Genomic DNA, 19,843 nt, shown 5'->3' with positions numbered 1-19,843 from the left:
AAGTGCAAGAAGACCTGGGACAGCAGCTCCATGAGCTGCTCCAACAGGCCAGGCAGGCTGGGGAGAGCTGGGCTGCCAAGCTAAAGGAATGGCTGCAACAAACCAGAGGGCCATCAAAGACATTCATGTCCTCAACCCTGACACAAGTCTGCACCATCTCGCCTCCAAAAGGGAAAGCCAGCCAGGCAGTATTAAAGCACCTTAAGTCCGGAGCCACATGCGGCTCTTCAGCCCCTCTGCAGCGGCTCCATGAGTCCTTCATGACATGATAATGAATAAACATTAAGCTTATTTTTAAATCATTATATGATTCGTTACTCTTGGTTCAATAGGGATTTAAAAAAAAAAGGTTCAAGAAAAAATTGGGGAAAATAGCAAAAACCTCAAGGAATGGGGAGAAAGTGATGAACAGAAAAATGAACAGCTTAAAAAACCTGAAATGTCTGCAATTTCTAACATAAGAAAATGAAATATGTCAGGAAAAAACACACAAAACTGTTCAAAAACAGGTATAAAATGATTAAAACAACTGAAATTTCAAAACTGTCAACAAAAAAAGTTTGAAGAGAACAAAACTGTAAAAATCAAGAACAAAAATCAGTTCATTGTAATAAAATGTTCACTGTTCTATTCTGAACTGTAGTTAAAACTTCATAAATGCATCATAAGACAGTATAGCCTTTGTTTCTGCATCAAAACCAAGAGTGAAACGTCCTGAGCTGCTTTCGCCTCATTTCAATAGATCAATGTGCTTTATGGCTCCAGAGCAACTTGACTTGACGGAAAGTCCCTGAAGTGGTTCTGTTGGTCACAAAGGTTGCAGAGCCCTGGTCTAGACAGCTTAGTCCTGATACTAAGGCAGTCCTTTTTCCCCGTGCCAGATGAAATTAGACTTCAAAGCACTCAGTTAGTTCACCTCGATGTGTTCGCTCCCAGTGGCGGCTGGTGATAACATATTTTGGGGGGGCGCACTAGCAGACGGGGCATTGCAACACAACAAAACAATTACTTGAACAGAAGTTTTGTGTCTTGGTGGGTGTTGGATGGAGGCACGGCGGAATGAAGGAGACTCGTAACGTACTGGCAGCCATTTATTTCTCTGAACATAACCCTGCCCCCTAGAACCACAAGAGGGCGCTAGAGGATAGCGCCTATCAACTCACTCTCATAACATTTTGCTCTCCTCACCTTCAGGTCAGCAAATTTATCAATGACTTTCTGACTGAAATCTGTCATTTCACAAACAAGTCTGTTTTCCATGGAGAGCATGGTCAAGGCTTTCAGCTTTCCTGGGTCGTGGTGTTTCTGAGAAAAGTTTCCACTCCTTTCAAGGTTGAGAAACACCTCTCTGCTTCAGCTGTGGTGGTCAGGATCCTTAAAAGATTGACAGTTTCTGAAAAGACAACTTCAAGATTGTTCTCCACGAACAGCTGAATTAGGTCCACTGCACCACAGCAGGCTCTGAACTCCACTCTGCTGTAGATGAGACCCAGTTCTGTCTTCAGCTTGCTTCCATTCAGCAGGGGGTCGGCCTTCACAGTGCCTCTTCAGGAAATGACCTGTGATGTTCTTCAAACCTGTCCCCCTGCAGCAAGGCTGCACAGACGAGATGGTCGGTGAAGGAGAAGCTCCCTGGTGTGTCCCAGAATGGTGTTGCAGATCTACAGAGAGAAGGAGACAAAAACATATAGAGGAAAAAATAGATATGAAATTCATAAACTTTTGTTGACACTGTTACCCTCTGTTGCTGCATGGTTTTGGAAAAATATTTTGCTGTTACTGACTACTGCAATTGTGACATGATTTTTAATATTTTTGAATAATTTTCATTAAACAGATTGTGATTAGATGATCTCTGCAACATGACAATGACATATCTAAATTCCATATTTCAAACACATTTCTCCTCTAACAAACATTACAACCTCCAATGAAACACAGGCTGAGATTTCTACAACATGAAACAACTACCTGAGTCTGGTATGTTCTCAAAACACTGAAGGAGATCGTCTCTGTGCTCAGACACAGTGCTGATGGCTCGGCTGTGAACGTTCCATCTGACATTGCTTGATGTTGGCAGTCTATGGGCCACCATGTTATCAAGAACAACTGACCGCTTGGGTGATCTGAAAAAAAAAAGCTGGCAAATCCACCCAGGTCAGAAAAAAACATTCTCACCTTGGAAATGTGAGAGGTGGCCTGCTGCTGATCAGGCTGAGTTGGTGAGCACAGCATAAAGTGGGCATCTGGGTACACATCTTTGATTTCCCTCTGTGGCTCCCCTCATCACACTGGCTCCATCAGACGCCTGGCAGATCAGCTTTTCTGATCACGTGATTTCTGGCCACGTAAAGCCAAGACGCAGAGAGCCGCGACCCGCAGGACGATCTTTAAGTAACCAATTAGAGACCAGTATTAAGAATGTGATTTTATAAAACAGGTGCCAGTTTTACATTCCAGCGTTACACTTACAAATTAAAAATTAAAAAGTTCATTATGAAAATTAATTCAAAGAAAAATTATGGTGGGAAAAAGCACCAGTGCTGTCAGATTTGACTATTGGGGCTTTTTCTTTTTTTTCAACACAGGGTGATTAAAAAAGGGTAAATATTGGTATTGGATTACCTGGAGAAACCAGGGAGATAATCTGCATTGGGTATTTGGTTTTATAATTTTAGTCTTTGTAGGAACCATGTTTATTTGAGTTTTCTTGTTTGGTTATTCAGGGCAGTTGTCAATCATTGTCTATTCATGACGTGTTCATTTGAATAATTGTTGTATTTTTATGATTTTAATATTTGCTTCTTCAGAGCTTGTGTGATTTAGAATAATTTTTATTGGGTTTGACGGATTGAAACCTGACGTTTATCAGTCAGATCGGGCATCCTTGTAGTAATGTAGCCTGCAGTTGCAGTTTGGGGCCAGACGGTGGCGGCAGTGCGGGGAAGAGATTCCGTAGAAGAAGAAGAAGCAGGAAACCTGATCATGCGGAATATGTCAGAATGGTAACCAGCGACTACTTTAAGATGTTTTTGTGAAAGTACAGAACATAGCCAGTGCTTAACTGTACACCAGACCAGACTGTCTCTGTAATTAAACTCCATACTTAAAGTCAATCAATGACAGCCGCTATCAAACACTCTAAAACGTAGCAGGCAGCGGCGTTAGCATGTAGCATGTAGCATCGTGTCATCTGTGTGTAACAAACATTTCTCTGTTTAGTCGGTTAGCCTCAAACGTGGATCAACACACGGATCGGGGTGAAGGTGGAAGGACGGAAGGGACAAATCCCGAGGTCGTGCACGCGCTCGTAGCCTGCGTGATGAGATTTTCTGTGTTTGTTGACAGGGGACCCAAATAAAAGATGTCATCATTAAAGCGGACGCTCCCAGCTCGCTGCTGCTCGACAAACACGCAGACTACATCGCTGCCTACGGCTCCAAGAAGGACGACTATGTGAGCAAAACACAATCCATTGCTATGTCCATGATATGAGACTTCCTGTATCGCCATGCTGCTCCTGTTTGAATCATTTTACTTAACCTGAACCACACCGAAGACATGCAGTTGTGTGCAGTCTTTTGACCTGTTGTAGAAGGACAACCTAAACCGGGTTTTCCGTTGTGCTGATCGCTCCCGTGTTTCTCCAGGAGTACACGCTGTCGGAGTACCTGCGGATGAGCGGTATCTACTGGGGGCTGACGGTCATGGACCTGATGAGCCAGCTGCCCCGGATGAACCAGGCAGAGATCGTAGACTTCATCAAAGCCTGCCAGCACGAATGTGGCGGCATCAGTGCCAGCATCGGACACGACCCCCACCTGCTCTACACGCTCAGCGCTGTCCAGGTGACTTTATCCCAGCTTTCCTGGCTTCCACAGACAGCATCTTTGTGAGAAATGCAAAGTGAACTGCACTGTGCTTTGAAGAGCTTTGGGACGTGTCATTTTGTTTCCAATAAATCAGATAAGCTTGGAATGCAAAGTATCTGATTGTAGCCGTGCTTCACTAATATGAATTTACCCAGTGATGACACTGGTGCTTCAGACAGATAATTAAACTATTGTTGGCTACTTTGTTGTTTTTATTGTTGCTATGAAGTGTTGTTTGCTTAAGACAGTTTTCCAAAAATCTCTTTCTCAGATCTTGAGCTTGTACGACAGCGTGGATGCCATCGATGTGGACAAAGTGGTGGAATATGTCAAAGGGCTGCAGCAAGAGGACGGCTCCTTTGCAGGGGACAAATGGGGTGAGAAAGCATTGTCCCTATTCATTTCCTCTCACATCATACCTGCATGTAGATGAAAAGCACTGCAGCTGTTGTACAGCAGAGCACACAGTGACTGTATGTAAAAGTCTTTTATTGTATCTTATTTGCATCAATCTGGTCTTTTTTTTTTGTCCTTGCAGGAGAAATAGACACCCGGTTTTCTTTCTGTGCTGTGGCCACCCTGGCTTTACTGGTGCGAACACAAAGTGTTTCTAACAAACGTTTATCATGATCAAACTATAACAGTTATTTATTGTTCCAATGGAAACTGTTTGATGTGTTTATATTTCCATGCTGTTTGTAGCTTGTGGTGATTGAGTTTTACTCCACTATAACTTTAAGGAGAATTGTCTGTTGTTCTCAGGGTAAGATGGACACAGTGAACGTGGACAAAGCCGTGGAGTTTGTCTTGTCCTGTATGAACTTTGACGGAGGTTTCGGCTGCAGACCTGGCTCTGAGTCTCATGCTGGTCAGGTGAGTTCTGTCGTACCTGCGTGGAATCAGGATGTTTGAGTCTTCCTGTCTGCTTCTGCTTATTTTGAGCATTTGTTTTGTGTTGAAGTTGGGCTCAGACGTACTTTCTGCTCCTCTCTGCCGGTCAGATTTACTGCTGCACCGGCTTCCTGTCGCTCACCGGCCAGCTGCATCAGGTCAACGCCGACCTGCTGGGCTGGTGGCTCTGCGAGAGGCAGCTGCCGTCCGGAGGCCTCAACGGACGGCCCGAGAAGGTCGGTGCTCTCATTTCTTCTGCAGACGAGTTTCATCATCACAGTAGTTCTCAGGAAGGTTTAAACTCTTTCACTCAGTACAGAAGCCATGGGCGTTTGTGTCATTTAAAATGAGACTCAGTCAGGATCTGTGATGAACTGATGCGGTTTTCTTCAGCTTCCAGACGTGTGCTACTCCTGGTGGGTCCTGGCGTCGCTGAAAATCATCGGCAGGATCCACTGGATCGACAAAGCCAAGCTGCGGACGTTCATCCTGGCCTGTCAGGACGAGGAGACGGGAGGCTTCGCAGACAGACCGGGCGACATGGTACGCCGAGCCCCCCGTGTCCGTGCTGCTCTGTCCAGCCGGACAGCAGATCTATCTAGATCCATATTAACTCCTCCCTTCCCCTGCAGGTGGATCCTTTCCACACCCTGTTCGGAGTGGCCGGCCTGTCGCTCCTGGGAGACGAGCAGATCAAGGCGGTGAACCCGGTGCTGTGCATGCCGGAGGACGTCCTGCAGCGGATCGGCCTGCAGCCCGACCTCCTCAGCTAGCCTGCCCCTTCACCACACACACACACACACACACACACACACACTACTGCAGCGCCGCGGGAGCACAGGACGGACCACTGCACATCCCAGTTAGCAGAGTTCTCTTTTTTTTTTTTCCAACGGGAGTCTGGCGGGTCAGACCTGACGTCTTCAGCACCATCACGGCTCTCTGGGCTCACTGCAGCAAAACAAGCGCTTTGGGGAAGTCCTTGTCTTTGCTGAACTCACAGAAATCCTGAAATGTCAGCTTGCTCACTATCCCAGAGGGTTATCTTAGTTCGTTTTGGTTCGTTGATGGTTTTATCACCGTGCTGCAGGAGTTGGTGGACATTCTGGATTTTCTCAACACACTTCACCTTGAAAACGTTGGACGTTTGTTTGTGTGGAATGAATGAAATGTGAAGGAAGGCTGCCTCTGCACCTCGCCTGGCCCGGCTGAGCTCTGAGCCACGCTGTGGCTCTGGGAGCAGGTGCTTGTTTACTCCTGATATTCCACTTTGTGAGGAGCAGAGCGAGATCCAAAAATGTTATTTAGTTCAGATGCATTTAAGTAAATTTAAAAACATTGAATATAGGTATTATAAAGTAAATGCTGTCCTTTGTATCAGTGTGTTCTCTCACCCTGAGTGTTTCAGAGGAAGCAGAAATGTTCTCTTAGTGTCTGGAAACTCTGAAGAGATGGAACGTTGTTGTCGGTGTATTTATTCCCTCCTCCCAGCCACGGTTTGTTTGCTTCTCGGCCGGGATTGTCCACGTCTCTCCATTCCGCTCTGAGGAGACGTCTCATTGACCTGCGTCTCGTCGTCCGGCTGAACGGAGTCTTCTCTCTCTCGCTGTCGTCGGTTTTGTTCCAGTCGGTAAAAGGATCGATGCAGTCGTTCTCAGGATCTCCACAGTTTGAAGGACTGGTCTGGTAAACGTATTGACCCCCGAGTGAGTCTGTGACAGAAAAGCCTTTATTGTGATCTTAAGGCTGAAGCGATGGTTCTCTGTGAACGATGTAAATGATATTATTAAAAACCTAAAACCAGTCACTTCATGAACAGATGTGTTCTTTATGTTCTGAGTTCTACCTACACCTCGGATATTTTCACCTCCTTTATGCTCACTTGGACTCAAGAATGAAGTGATCAGACTTTGCCAGCTGGAGTTCAAAGGTCACTGTGATTTCCCTTCCGTCTCATTCTCTAATTTCCCTGTAAGGTTTGATTTAATATTCTCAGCAGGTTTATAGAGGTCATATGAGAGAGCAAACATGTTTACAGGCTATTTTAGATTCACCCGTTGACCTCAAACATTCTGGGAGGGATCTGAGAAAACCCTGGCATGCACAGGGAGAACATGGAAACGACAGGGTGAAGACAGAATGATGGACGGAAGCTTCTGTCCTGCTACTGTAGTCTGCTGTTTCACCACTAGGGGGCAGCACGACCACGCAATCAAAATAGGATGGAACGGTCGTGTTGGAACTTCAGGCCTGTTTTTCCATCTCTATTTTCAGTGCACAATAATAAAATGATTCTAATATATTTCAGATTTGAGTTGTTTGTTTGGCACAATGAAAGACAAAGAATACCATGGCAGATTCAGTCAAATGTTCTGTGCGTGTGTGTGTTGCCCAACTGCAGATAATCATTTTTTGCAATTTGCTGAAATGTTTATCTTCATTTAAAACAAGATGTCAGGATTTATTTTGACGAACAATCATCATGCTTCTAAAACCAGAGTAAAGTTCAGTTCAGTAACGATACAAGACGTTTGATCGTAGCCGGAAACACAAAACAAAACCACCAATCTGTTTCCAGGACTGGATGAAAGCACATTTAGAAGAACAAAGCTTTTGTTTCTTCTCTTTAGTCTGTTTTTATTCAGCAAAGCAGCAGAAAATGCTAATGCATTGTTCTCTATGAATGATCAATTCTGTCCATGACAATGAGCAACAGCTCTGCTCTGTTTGACAATCTGCTACACACACATGCACACAAACACACACACACACAAATCATTTTACAATCAACACACTACATTTGTGACCATTTTTTTTTCTCAGCATCTGATTGTTTTAATTTGTCTTTGTTTGAAAAATCTCACACAGACAGCATGAAGAGTCTCTGGTGCAGCGCAGGCGGGAGAGCGTCCCCCTCCTCCGCTGATCATGCTGGAGCGATAACGCCACCGCTGAAGCTGTGTGAGAGATTGAGATTCACAGCAGCGTCGTGGTGTAATAATAGAGCCGTGTAAAGATGGACGCACTCTGCCGGAGTAATTAGAGAAAAGGTGATTCCCTCCTGCCTTCAGCCCCCATATAATGAAGATACGGCCTGCCCCCTGTCATGTGGAAAGATAGGAAAATTACACTTCAGCTGAAATCTCTCTCCATGCACCACACTGTATGCATGTATAAGGTTGCACGATTACCTCCACACACTGATCACTGTGTGGAGAAAAGAGAAAAAGCACAGAGTTCTCACACACTCTTCCTGCTGAGGAGATTCATCACAAACCTGTGAATTCTGTCTAAAGAATCACATTTCTCCATCCATGGGAAAGTCATGCACACACAGGTAAAACATGCAGACTCCAACAGAAAGACCACCACGCTGGACTGGAGCTGAGAGGGCTATTTTTAAACAAATCTCCTCATAGATACATATTTCACATGTTTTCTTTCTGCAGTTGTTTTGAATCTCTTCTTGGTTTTTACTCTTCTTGTTCCTCAGGCTTCTGTTTGTCTGTTACTGTTTGTTTTACACTGACCGCGCCTGGTGATTGCTCTGCCTGTCTTTGAGGTTGTTTCCATTTTTTTGCTTCACTTTATGGTTGTTAGCCGTCTCTTTGTGTGTGTGTGTGTGTGTGTGTGTGTGTGTGTGTGTGTGTGTGTGTGTGTGTGTGTGTGTGTGTGTGTGTGTGTGTGTGTGTGTGTGTGTGTGTGTGTCGTTACGGTTCCTGTGTCTTGCTGTTCCACCCTGTGGCTGTGCAGGTTTACTTTCCGTCCGGGCCGCTGACCCTCTCTTCATCCCAGCGGCCCTGTCGTCCTGTCCGGTACGACGCTCACCAGGCCGCGACCTGTTCACCGTCTGGCTGCTGAGCGGGGGGCCACGGGGGGCCCGTCAGAGTGAAGCTGCCCCCGGCCCCCCTCCCTTATCTCTGCTACTCTTCCCTCTTTATGCATATTTCATGATGTGGCATTTCCAGCGCGGCGCGGACCTGCAGAAAACACACTGCCATCCCTCTGCGTTTTGTATTTATTTGTGTATTTACCCAGTCGGGGGGGGGCAGCGTCCGGGCAGAGACTGAGAAACCCCACCGGCTCTCATTAGTGAGGAAGAGAGCGATGAAGAGGAGGACAGAAGGTGGGAGAGAGGAGGGGAAACATGAAAGTGTGAATGAAAGAAAGCAGTGGAGAGCAAGAAGAGGAAGAGGATTCAGAGAGACAGACGGATGGATCACAGCTCTCCTCTCCTTCACTCTTCATCCAGTCTGTGTTTCTTTTTTTGTCCTCTGCTGCATGGCGGTCCTGGCTCCTCTGACTCGTTTGTCCGAGGGTTCGAGTGTCTTGTTGCTCTCTGCCTGTTTAGTGCTTTCGATTTCTGCCTGCTTCATCTGTGTAATCCCCGTTTCTCCTGCACGGCCTCCAGTGTGGCGTCCGTCTCGTCTCGCCTTGTTATCCGCCAGTTTGTTTTTCTCCCTGAGCGTTTTTCACCACAGGGAAAACTTTCATTGGATTATCTTCATCGTTGAAGTCTGACAGTCGCTCTCAAACATGAAGATAAATGAACAGTTTCTACACAAACTCAATCTGATTTTCTTTCAGTTTACCTGATGAACGTAAAGCCTGGAGACTGTTGGCTTTGGATGAATGTGAGAAACAGGAAACCTGATTGAAACAGCATCGCTGCCGTCAATAATTGATGGACTCCTGTTTTAGCAGTGAGACGGGCTTCAGCGGGTCGGACCCGGAGGTTTTACCTCTGGACATGGACCCTACTGGGTGCTGCCGGGTGTATTGGGTCATTTTAAAAGTCACGATGAATGAAGCCCGAGGTCTCTTAATGCTGTGCATCCCTTTACTGAGAGCCGTAGTTTTCCATTACTTTTCACCACATCCGGACCCAGAGGCGTCACACGAGGCGCGTCAGGAGTCTCCTGGCTTCAGCTCACGGCAGCCGGGCTCGTGATGCCGCGTTGTACCGCCGGAGGGTGTGCGGCATCGCTCCAGCATTGGGGTGGCCAGAGAAGATGTGGTGAGGTTGTGCTGGAAGTCTGACTGAAGAGAGAGCAGACACCAAAGAGATGAAACTCAGAAATGATCTCTGAATCTGACACACTGTCCATTAGAAGAACCCAGAGTTTGCATGTTTCACCTGTGTGTTCCTGTGCTTTCTATACATTTTGTTCTGTCTTGTATAAAATGTAAATCAAATGTAAAATGTTTTCCCTTTTTTGTTTTGGCAACATTTCATGTGTTTTTGGTGTCCTCTAGCGGACAATCCTGGTCTTTATGTGTGGTGTGCATTTTATTTTGAATGGATCTTTGTTTAGCGGAAGTGACTGTTCAACAGCTGAGCAGATGATGTCAACTGTCGGTGACGTCCCAACGATCGCAATGTCTTTATATTTTTGAGGTTGCATCGCCGGTCAGTGTTTTAGTTATATTTAAAACATGTTTATTTAGTCTTTGTAATACTCTCTAGAAGCTAAGGTTAGGCTGAGTGACTTTATTAACTTTGTGAGTTTATCGTCTGAAACGCAGGATCGGCGAGATGACGTCTCGGCCGTTACTAAATTGTTTATTACATGTTAGTACATTTTGTTAGACTTTACTACAGTCTCAGGTGCATGTTTTAATTGTATTGTTCCCTGCTTTTTTTAGTTTCACCGTTCTAAATGTCAATAAACCTGCTGAGACACAGCTAAGTCCGCAGAGTCGTTGATATGAGGAATGCGTGAACATCCATAACGTCCGCAACGGCACAGTGAAACGGCGGCATCCAAATGGGAGACCTTGCGGTCATCTCCACGACCAGAGTGAATCTACGCTGACCACTACTACGCCACAAGCAGCACGGCATCCAGCAGTGTTCCAGCAGTCGTCACTGGGTCAACGCAACATGTCCGCCGAGGCACCGCCGGGGAAGCCGCCGCCAGACAGAGGGGCGTCATCCAAGGCTTCTTCATCCAGCAAGTCGACCTCTTACAAAACCCGATCAGATGCTGGCTCTACAGATTCTGCAGCAGCCAGAGCAAGGGCAAAAGCTGAGGCAGCAAAGGCTCGTTTTCGTTTTGCAGAAAAAGAAATGAGCTTAAAACTGGAAAAAGCCAAACTAGAGGCATCTCTTGAGCTACTACAACAAGAAAAAGATGTAGCCTCCGCTGTAGCAGAAGCAGAGGTTTATGAGGCAGCAGCCGCCTCCCAGTTAGACGCAAGAAGTAAGCTGTCACCTTCTGAAACAGAAGAACGCACTAAACAGTATGTCCTAACCCAAGCTACATATGTAAAAAGTGAAAATGAGAGACCACATCAAGCACATACTTCTGTGCAAGTTGACACAAAGGAAGATAAAATACATTTTCTCCAAAATCCCAGGTACACTCAATATGAACCAGTAAATTCCCGTTCTCATCCCACCCAGCCTGCAGATACCAGTTTGTCCCACAAGGTGGCAGCCTCCCCCTATCATCATGGCATGCCTCCTTACCCATCACCTAGAGAAAATAATAACAGTGATGTAAGTGATTTTATAAGATATTTTGCTCGAAGAGAAATAGTTGCAACTGGATTACTCCAATTTGATGATAAACCTCAAAACTTCAGGGCATGGAAGCGCTCATTCAGCAATGCTACGAGAGGGTTGGACTTAACAGCAAGTGAAGAAATGGATTTGATGTTAAAGTGGCTCGGTAAAGAATCGGCCGGGCATGCAGAACAAATCAGAGCCATACACATAAATAATCCTGTTGCTGGTCTTGTCATGATTTGGGATAGACTTGAACAATGTTACGGCTCAGCAGAAGTGATTGAGGATGCCCTATTTAAAAGAGTAGACTCATTCTCCAGAATTACAAACAAGGACTATGTCAAGCTCAGAAAGTTTAGTGATTTGCTGATGGAAATGCAGTGTGCTAAATCTGAAGGCGACCTTCCTGGTCTCTCATTTCTGGACACAGCCAGAGGTGTTAATCCCATTGTCCAGAAGCTCCCATTTAATTTGCAGGAGAAGTGGATAACAGTTGGCACGAACTACAAAATCAAAAACCATGTCTCTTATCCACCATTTAGTGTTTTTGTGGACTTTGTTGCTCAAGAGGCAAGTGCTAGAAATGACCCTAGCTTCCAGTTCTCCTCTCAACCTGATGCTCCTCTCAAATCAGAGAAACAACCCTGGAGAACAAACAGACAAAGAGAAATATCAGTGCACAAAACTGAAGTGGTCCCCAGCTCTAACTCAGACACAAGGGAAAACAGAAATAGGAAGATGGACAGTGACAAACTCTGCCCTATTCACAAAAAAGATCATCCTCTTCCAAAATGCAGAACGTTTCGCATGAAGTCGCTTGAGGAGAGAAAAGCATTCCTGAAAGAGAACAATATCTGCTATAAATGTTGTGCCTCTTCCAAGCACATGGCGAAAGACTGTGAAATAAAGGTGCAATGTTCTGAGTGTAACAGTGAGAAACATTGTGCTGCTCTTCACCCCAGTCCAGCTCCATGGCAAAAAAAGACTGACCTGGTGGAAGAGCATGGCGGGGAGCCAGCCAACTTAGAGACAAGTGCTGCAGAGAAAGGTCCAACAGAGCCAGACGGGATCAACTCCAAGTGCACTCAGGTTTGTGGTAAAGACGAAGCAGGCAGATCATGTTCGAAAATCTGTCTTGTTAAAGTCTACCCTGGCGGCTGTCCCAACAAAGCAGTACGACTCTATGCCATTCATGATGAACAGAGTAATAGATCATTAGTCCGCCCTGAGTTTTTTGAGCTGTTTAATGACTGGGGTCCTAGCGCTCCCTACTCACTTAAAACATGCTCAGGTGTGAAAGAGAGCATGGGCAGGAGAGCCACCGGCTATGTAGTGGAGGCTTTAGATGGTACAGTCCACATCCCACTCCCTAGCCTCATTGAATGCAAAGATATCCCAGATGATAGGGATGAGATACCAACTCCCAGTGCAGCCAAGTATCACAGGCACCTAAGATCTGTGTCTCATTTCATTCCTGACCTGGACCCTAATGCTCAAATTCTAATGCTACTTGGACGGGACGCAGTAAGAGTACACAAAGTCCGCAAGCAGATAAGTGGCCCTCACAATGCACCATACGCACAAAAATTGGACCTTGGGTGGGTCATAGTGGGAAATGTATGTCTAGGAGATGTCCACAAAACTTTGGCAGTGAAAACTCTCTTCACCAATGCAACAGAGAAAGGCCGTCCCACAATGTTTGAGCCATGTTCAAATGTGTACAGTGTAAAAGAAAAGCACTGCGACATACAAGTTCCATTCAGTCTCAGCACTCAGCTCAGTGACAGCACATGTGAACGTGATCATTTAGGATGCAATGTTTTCAAACAAACCAGACTAGACAATTACATTGCACCCTCCATTCAAGACAAAGCTTTTCTGAAAACAATGGAAGAAGGTTTGACAAAAAACAAAGACAGTAACTGGACAGCTCCATTGCCTTTCAAATCTCCACGCCCAAAGCTCCCCAACAACAGATCTCAAGCACTCAATCGTCTCATGTCACTCATCCGTAATTTTGATAGAAAAGAGGAGATGAAAGAACACTTTATCTGCTTCATGGACAAAATATTCAAAAATGGGCATGCTGAAATCGCCCCTCCTCTAACAGATGGCGAAGAATGCTGGTATTTGCCACTGTTTGGCGTCTACCATCCTAGAAAACCAAAACAGATCAGGGTAGTCTTTGACAGCAGTGCCAAACATGAAGGTGTGTCATTAAACGATGTATTGTTAACTGGACCAGACCTTAATAACTCACTTCTTGGAGTCCTGATGCGCTTCAGAAAGGAAGCAGTTGCATTCACAGCAGACATTGAACAAATGTTTTACTGCTTCAATGTTCGAGAGGAAGACAGGAACTATTTACGCTTTTTGTGGTTCCGTGACAATGATCTTTCCAAAGATGTCATTGAGTACAGAATGACCGTTCATGTTTTTGGAAATGCCCCATCGCCAGCAGTTGCCATCTACGGCTTGCAACAATCTGTCCTCCAGTGTGAGCCAGAGTGCGATCCAGATGTCAAGCAGTTTGTCACACGTGACTTCTATGTGGATGATGGGCTGAAGTCTCTGCCCACCGTTGAAGATGCTGTGTCACTTTTACAAAGAACCCGTGACACACTTTCAGAGTCAAACCTTAGACTACATAAAATCACGTCAAACAGGAAAGAAGTCTTGGATGCATTCCCTTCCCAAGACCATTCCAAAGATCTAAAAGATTTGGACTTTGATGCAGACTCAGTCCCCATGCAGCGTAGTCTTGGAATTCTGTGGGACATAAAAAGAGACTGTTTTACCTTCAAAACATCAAATGAGACTAAACCATTTACTCGACGAGGTGTTCTATCGACAATAAATAGCCTTTACGATCCATTAGGCTTCGTCGCGCCAGTCACTATTCAAGGAAAATCCATCCTCCGTGAGCTTACCATTGAAAATGGAGATTGGGATACTCCATTGCCCCCAGAAATGGAAGAAACTTGGACACTCTGGAAAAATTCACTCAAAGAACTGTCTGAACTGTCAATTCCCAGAGCATACACAAACATTTCACCTTCTACTGCTCTAAAAAAAGAGCTGTGCATTTTCTCAGATGCATCTACAAAAGCGATAGCAGCAGTAGCCTATCTAAAAGTGACAGATGCAAAAGGAAACTGTCAGGTTGGCTTTGTTATGGGCAAAGCAAAGTTAGCACCACGCCCAGATCAGACCATACCGCGATTAGAACTTAATGCAGCTGTGTTAGCAGTAGAACTTGCAGATCTAATCTCAGATGAACTGGACATTGAGTTGGACCTCACTACGTTCTATACAGACAGTAAAGTTGTCTTAGGTTATATTTACAATGAAACACGTAGATTCTATGTCTATGTCAGCAACCGTGTCAACAGAATTCGCAGGTCATCTCAGCCAAGTCAGTGGCATTACATAACCAGCAGTCAGAACCCAGCAGACCACGCCACTCGTTCTGTTCCTGTGTATCAGCTACCCCTCACTAACTGGCTCACTGGCCCAGACATTCTGTTCCAAGATCAAAACTCTGCTAATGGCTCTTATGAACTTGTTGAGCCCAACACTGACACAGAAGTCAGACCGCAGGTGTCTACGCTCAAAACTACTGCCTGCTCCAAGCAGCTCAGCTCTCAAAGATTTTCAAAGTTTTCCACCTGGAAATCCCTCACCCGTGCACTCGCTCGTCTTCTGCACATCATTCACAATTTCAGCTCATCCTCATGCAAGCCAAATCAGTGTCATGGCTGGCACTACTGCAAAACAGGACTAACAGTAACTGAACACAACCAAGCACAAAATGTTGTCATTCGAGCAGTGCAAGAGGATGTATATGCTGACGAAATAAAGTGCATACAAAGACAAGACAAACTTCCCAAAACCAGTCCATTGAAAAACTTGGATCCCTTTTTAGACACAAATGGACTCTTACGAGTAGGTGGTCGCATCACTAACTCAAGCATACACGAAAATGAAAAGAATCCTATCATTGTTCCTGGTCACCATCACATCTCAGCACTTCTCATTAAACATTACCATGAGCAAATTCGTCACCAAGGCCGCTTGTTCACAGAAGGAGCGGTTCGTGCTGCAGGGTGGTGGATAGTTGGAGGAAAAAGAAAGGTGAGCTCAGTCATCTATCACTGCGTAACATGCAAACGTCTTCGAGCACCTCTGAGTACACAGAAGATGGCAAACCTCCCTCCAGACCGTCTCACAACAGACCCTCCATTCACAAACGTGGGCATAGATGTGTTTGGCCCATGGTTTGTATCTTCAAAGAGAACCAGAGGACATACTATTCAAAACAAAAGGTGGGCTGTTATTTTCACATGCCTAAGTATAAGAGCAGTCCACATTGAAGTGATAGAGTCACTCGACACATCCAGTTTCATCAATGCTTTTCGAAGATTTCTTTCTGTCAGAGGACCTGTGAAAACCATCCGCTCTGATAGGGGCACAAACTTTGTAAGTGCATGCAAAGAACTGAAAATTCCCTCCAGCATAAACAATACAACTGTACAAACTTACTTGAAAGAACAAGGTTGTACATGGATCTTTAATCCGCCACATGCTTCTCATTTTGGTGGCTCGTGGGAAAGGATGATCGGTCTTGCACGGAAAATACTGGACACAATGTTTTTCCAGCTCAAAAACACTAAGCTCACTCATGAAGTTCTTGTTACCTTGATGGCCGAAGTGTCAGCCATTATAAACGCTCGACCCATCGTTCCCATCTCAACTGACCCAAACGACCCTCTCATTTTGACCCCAGCCACTCTGCTCACTCAAAAGGAAGCTCCTCTTCAAGCACCAGCAGGGGGCTTTTCAGTGTCAGACCTCTACAAACATCAGTGGCGCCAAGTCCAGCACCTTTCAAATACCTTCTGGGACAAGTGGAGGAAAGAGTTTCTGCCTACACTGCAGCCACGCCGCAAGTGGCAATCTAACCAACCGAACATCAACCCAGGGAGTACAGTTGTACTCAAGGACAGTCAGTTACCCAGAAACGAATGGCCTCTTGGACTTGTAACTGAAACATTCATTTCAAAAGATGGCAAAGTCCGTACAGTAGAGGTTAAAGTTGTTAAGTCAGAGGGTACTAAAGTATTAACTAGACCTATTTCTGAACTTGTTGTATTGGTTCCATCATAATATTCTGTAAGTTATTTGTGGCGATGAATTACGCCAGACGGGGAGTGTTCTGTCTTGTATAAAATGTAAATCAAATGTAAAATGTTTTCCCTTTTTTGTTTTGGCAACATTTCATGTGTTTTTGGTGTCCTCTAGCGGACAATCCTGGTCTTTATGTGTGGTGTGCATTTTATTTTGAATGGATCTTTGTTTAGCGGAAGTGACTGTTCAACAGCTGAGCAGATGATGTCAACTGTCGGTGACGTCCCAACGATCGCAATGTCTTTATATTTTTGAGGTTGCATCGCCGGTCAGTGTTTTAGTTATATTTAAAACATGTTTATTTAGTCTTTGTAATACTCTCTAGAAGCTAAGGTTAGGCTGAGTGACTTTATTAACTTTGTGAGTTTATCGTCTGAAACGCAGGATCGGCGAGATGACGTCTCGGCCGTTACTAAATTGTTTATTACATGTTAGTACATTTTGTTAGACTTTACTACAGTCTCAGGTGCATGTTTTAATTGTATTGTTCCCTGCTTTTTTTAGTTTCACCGTTCTAAATGTCAATAAACCTGCTGAGACACAGCTAAGTCCGCAGAGTCGTTGATATGAGGAATGCGTGAACATCCATAACGTCCGCAACGGCACACATTTATCTGCCATGCTCCAGTTCTGCAGGTGAATTTATTGATGTGTGGAGATCGGTCCACAGCTCTGCTCCTCTCTTCACCCGAGTGTCCAGAACACGAGGTCAGAGGTCAGATGACACGACAACAAAGTCGATCATCGACCTCCGACCTAGGGTGTCCTGGTGCCAAGTGCACTTATGGACCCCCCTGTGCTCCAACATGGTGTTTGTTATGGACAAACTGTGACTAGCACAGAAGTCCAGTAACAGAACCCCACTGGGGTTCAGATCAGGGAGGCCGTGCGATCGGTTCGGCCCGTAAGCCGAGACAACAGCGAGGCACCTGTCCCCGACCCGGAGGACCAGGGACACGACCCTCTGGTTCACTGGGTGAACTCCAACACCTGGCGCTGAGCTGTGGGGCTGTAAGCAAACCCACACCAGCCCGCCGCCTCTCACCACGGGCAACGCCAGAGCCGTGGAGAGTCCAGCCCTTCTCCAGAGGAGGGTTCCAGCGCCCCGGCTGTGTGGAGGTGAGCCCGACTATATCATATAAACAATATGACCCTTGTTATTATATTTATTATACAGCTGGATGGATTATGTCTTATTCTCCTGAAAGCAAAAGGTTTGGCTTTAGGAGGCTGCTGTTGGCCTTTCTAACAGATAAAGAAAATCCTTTCATACATTTCAGATTTTATAATGCCTAAATATCTGAATTTTTTTTAATTTTATGAGGTCTACTGAATTCTTTCCACCTTCTCACCGGAATTTATTCAAAGAAGACGTCGCATTTTTATCACGGAATGAAAGACTGTGTGAAAAATTACTTTTCAGATTGTTCCAATTCTTTCTGTATTTTTCATGCAGTAGGTTTTTTTTTTTTTAATCACAACGAAATATTTCTTTATGCATCAAACCTTCCAGGAAAGTTAAATCTGAGCAAAAACTATTCAGACGCTTTGAAGAACAGCACAGCTCAGTGAAATTCAGTTATTCACACTTGTGAATTTCACACAGAGTGGTGAAGGAAAATCCACTCCTGACTATAAAAAGACAAACTGATGGATGATTTTCTGGCTTTTCTGAGGCGTCCTCTGCTGCTTGTGTTGGGAGTTACCTCACCTTAAAATGAACTAAAATGTTTTTATCTCAGACGGGAAACTATTCCCACTTTCAATGGCGAGAAATATCATTCTACAAGTTATTCTTCTGCTGAAGCAAAATGATTCAGAGAAGAAGTTTTTCATCATATAAGAAACTGAAAAACTGGCGATGACCTTTTGTTTCAAATCAGAATATGAATGACATTAGACACAACTATTTATGGGAATGAAAACGTTCAGCCTTTGGAGGAAAATTCTATTCTTCATCTAATTGAACACTGTTAAGGCTGAGCAGCTCTGAACATCAAGACCGTTCATCAGGATGGCGCAGCGAGCGCACGAGGCTCAGATTTTATTCTCTTCAGTTTGGAAAAGCACTTCTCAGCCGCTGCAGTGGCTGCTGGGTCACCGCCTCTGAAAAGACTCCTTCCAGATGGTTCTCCATCAACAGGCGGAATGAATTCAGTGCTTGGCGTTCCTGGAGAGGGAGGGGGACCAGGTGATGGAAGAGCTGCTGCTCACTGAGACATCTCGTCCCCTGTTCGCCAGGAAGCTTGCAGGATGGCGTTTCTAGTGTTCCTGGGGCTCAGCAAGCCTTTCTTCATGTCTGCACGGAAGACAATACAGCGACGATAAACTCAGATCAGACTCTGAGACAGTTCAGGATCTGGCAGAAAAAAAACATGATGATGGTTGACGACGTCTTCATACGGCGTTCATGTTAAAAACAAAAATTCAGTTTCAGCTTAGTTGTTTGAAACTCCTCACAGCTACATTCCCTGTTTGAGCAGAGTTATGATCTGACCTTGGTCTTCAGTGGAAATCTCTCCCCTCCTTGTTTTTGCTTTCTTGCCCTGACATGAGACTTTACATGAAGCAATGGAAAATATTTGCGGTGCTTGTCATGTGAACATGCATGAGTTGCATGTTCAGAGAATATATATTTCCTCTCCCAGGGTTCCATTCACCGCCTCGCTCTCCTTCATCTCTCCGGCTCCCTCTGCTCCAGAGGAGCATGGAGTCGTTTAGAGGCTTCTTCACCTGCGGACATCTGATCCACTGACATTCAAATACGCACATTTAGGCCAAAACCAGCTGAAGCTGATGGGAAAGAGCAGTTTTAATGGTGGGAGGTGTTGTTTGGTGTGAAGGACTGCAGCCTCCTGCCTCAGTCTGCAGGTGGACTGTGGGGGATCAGCCGCCATCTTTCCCGCAGAGCGCCGATCCGACCGGCCGCCACTGTGTGAAACGCTTCAACAGTCCAGATATGTCTGAACTGATGTTTGTAAATGTGTGTGTGTCACTGTCCCGTTGCTCCGTGACCCCCGTCCTTGCTCCTTGCTCGGGATCATCTGGTGTCCCTGAGCTGGACAGAGCAGTTGAAAGGTCAATGTTTTCCACCCAGTGGCTGCATTTATCATTTCAGTGCTCATCTGAGCGGCGGGAGGATTTAGTGCTGGGTCAACAGTTAAATCAGCACAGCAGAATATAACATCTTTTGTTTTGATCAATCACAGTTTTTATGTGTAATTGCAACGTTCTTGGCAGTTATTTGAAAATGACGTTGCCAATGAACCGTTTACTATTTCATCAACAACCTTCGATCAAAATATATCCTATAAAGCACAACCTGGTTTGTTTTTTCCGCCCATTTAACTCAGACGACCACACGTGTTCTCCAAAGCTTTCA

At 45.2% G+C, this 19,843-nt stretch overlaps 1 protein-coding gene across 1 annotated transcript; it reads left to right on the top strand.

The window, feature by feature from the left end:
- The first annotated feature begins 2,945 nt into the window (after nucleotides 1-2,945).
- On the top strand, nucleotides 2,946-6,575 carry rabggtb (Rab geranylgeranyltransferase subunit beta). The gene is made up of 9 exons (XM_030115849.1): nucleotides 2,946-3,005; nucleotides 3,349-3,456; nucleotides 3,651-3,848; nucleotides 4,144-4,249; nucleotides 4,411-4,463; nucleotides 4,635-4,745; nucleotides 4,874-4,999; nucleotides 5,157-5,306; nucleotides 5,396-6,575. Exons 1-9 carry the CDS (start codon nucleotides 3,003-3,005, stop codon nucleotides 5,534-5,536), a joined length of 996 nt encoding a protein of 331 aa, XP_029971709.1. The 5' UTR covers nucleotides 2,946-3,002; the 3' UTR covers nucleotides 5,537-6,575.
- Nucleotides 6,576-19,843: the final 13,268 nt, after the last annotated feature.

Source organism: Salarias fasciatus, chromosome 18 (genome assembly GCF_902148845.1).
Source record: "Salarias fasciatus chromosome 18, fSalaFa1.1, whole genome shotgun sequence".
In the NCBI taxonomy this organism is placed as follows: domain Eukaryota; kingdom Metazoa; phylum Chordata; class Actinopteri; order Blenniiformes; family Blenniidae; genus Salarias; species Salarias fasciatus.
Note: the sequence above shows the minus strand (reverse complement) of the source record. Positions and strands in the feature narration are given on the sequence as shown.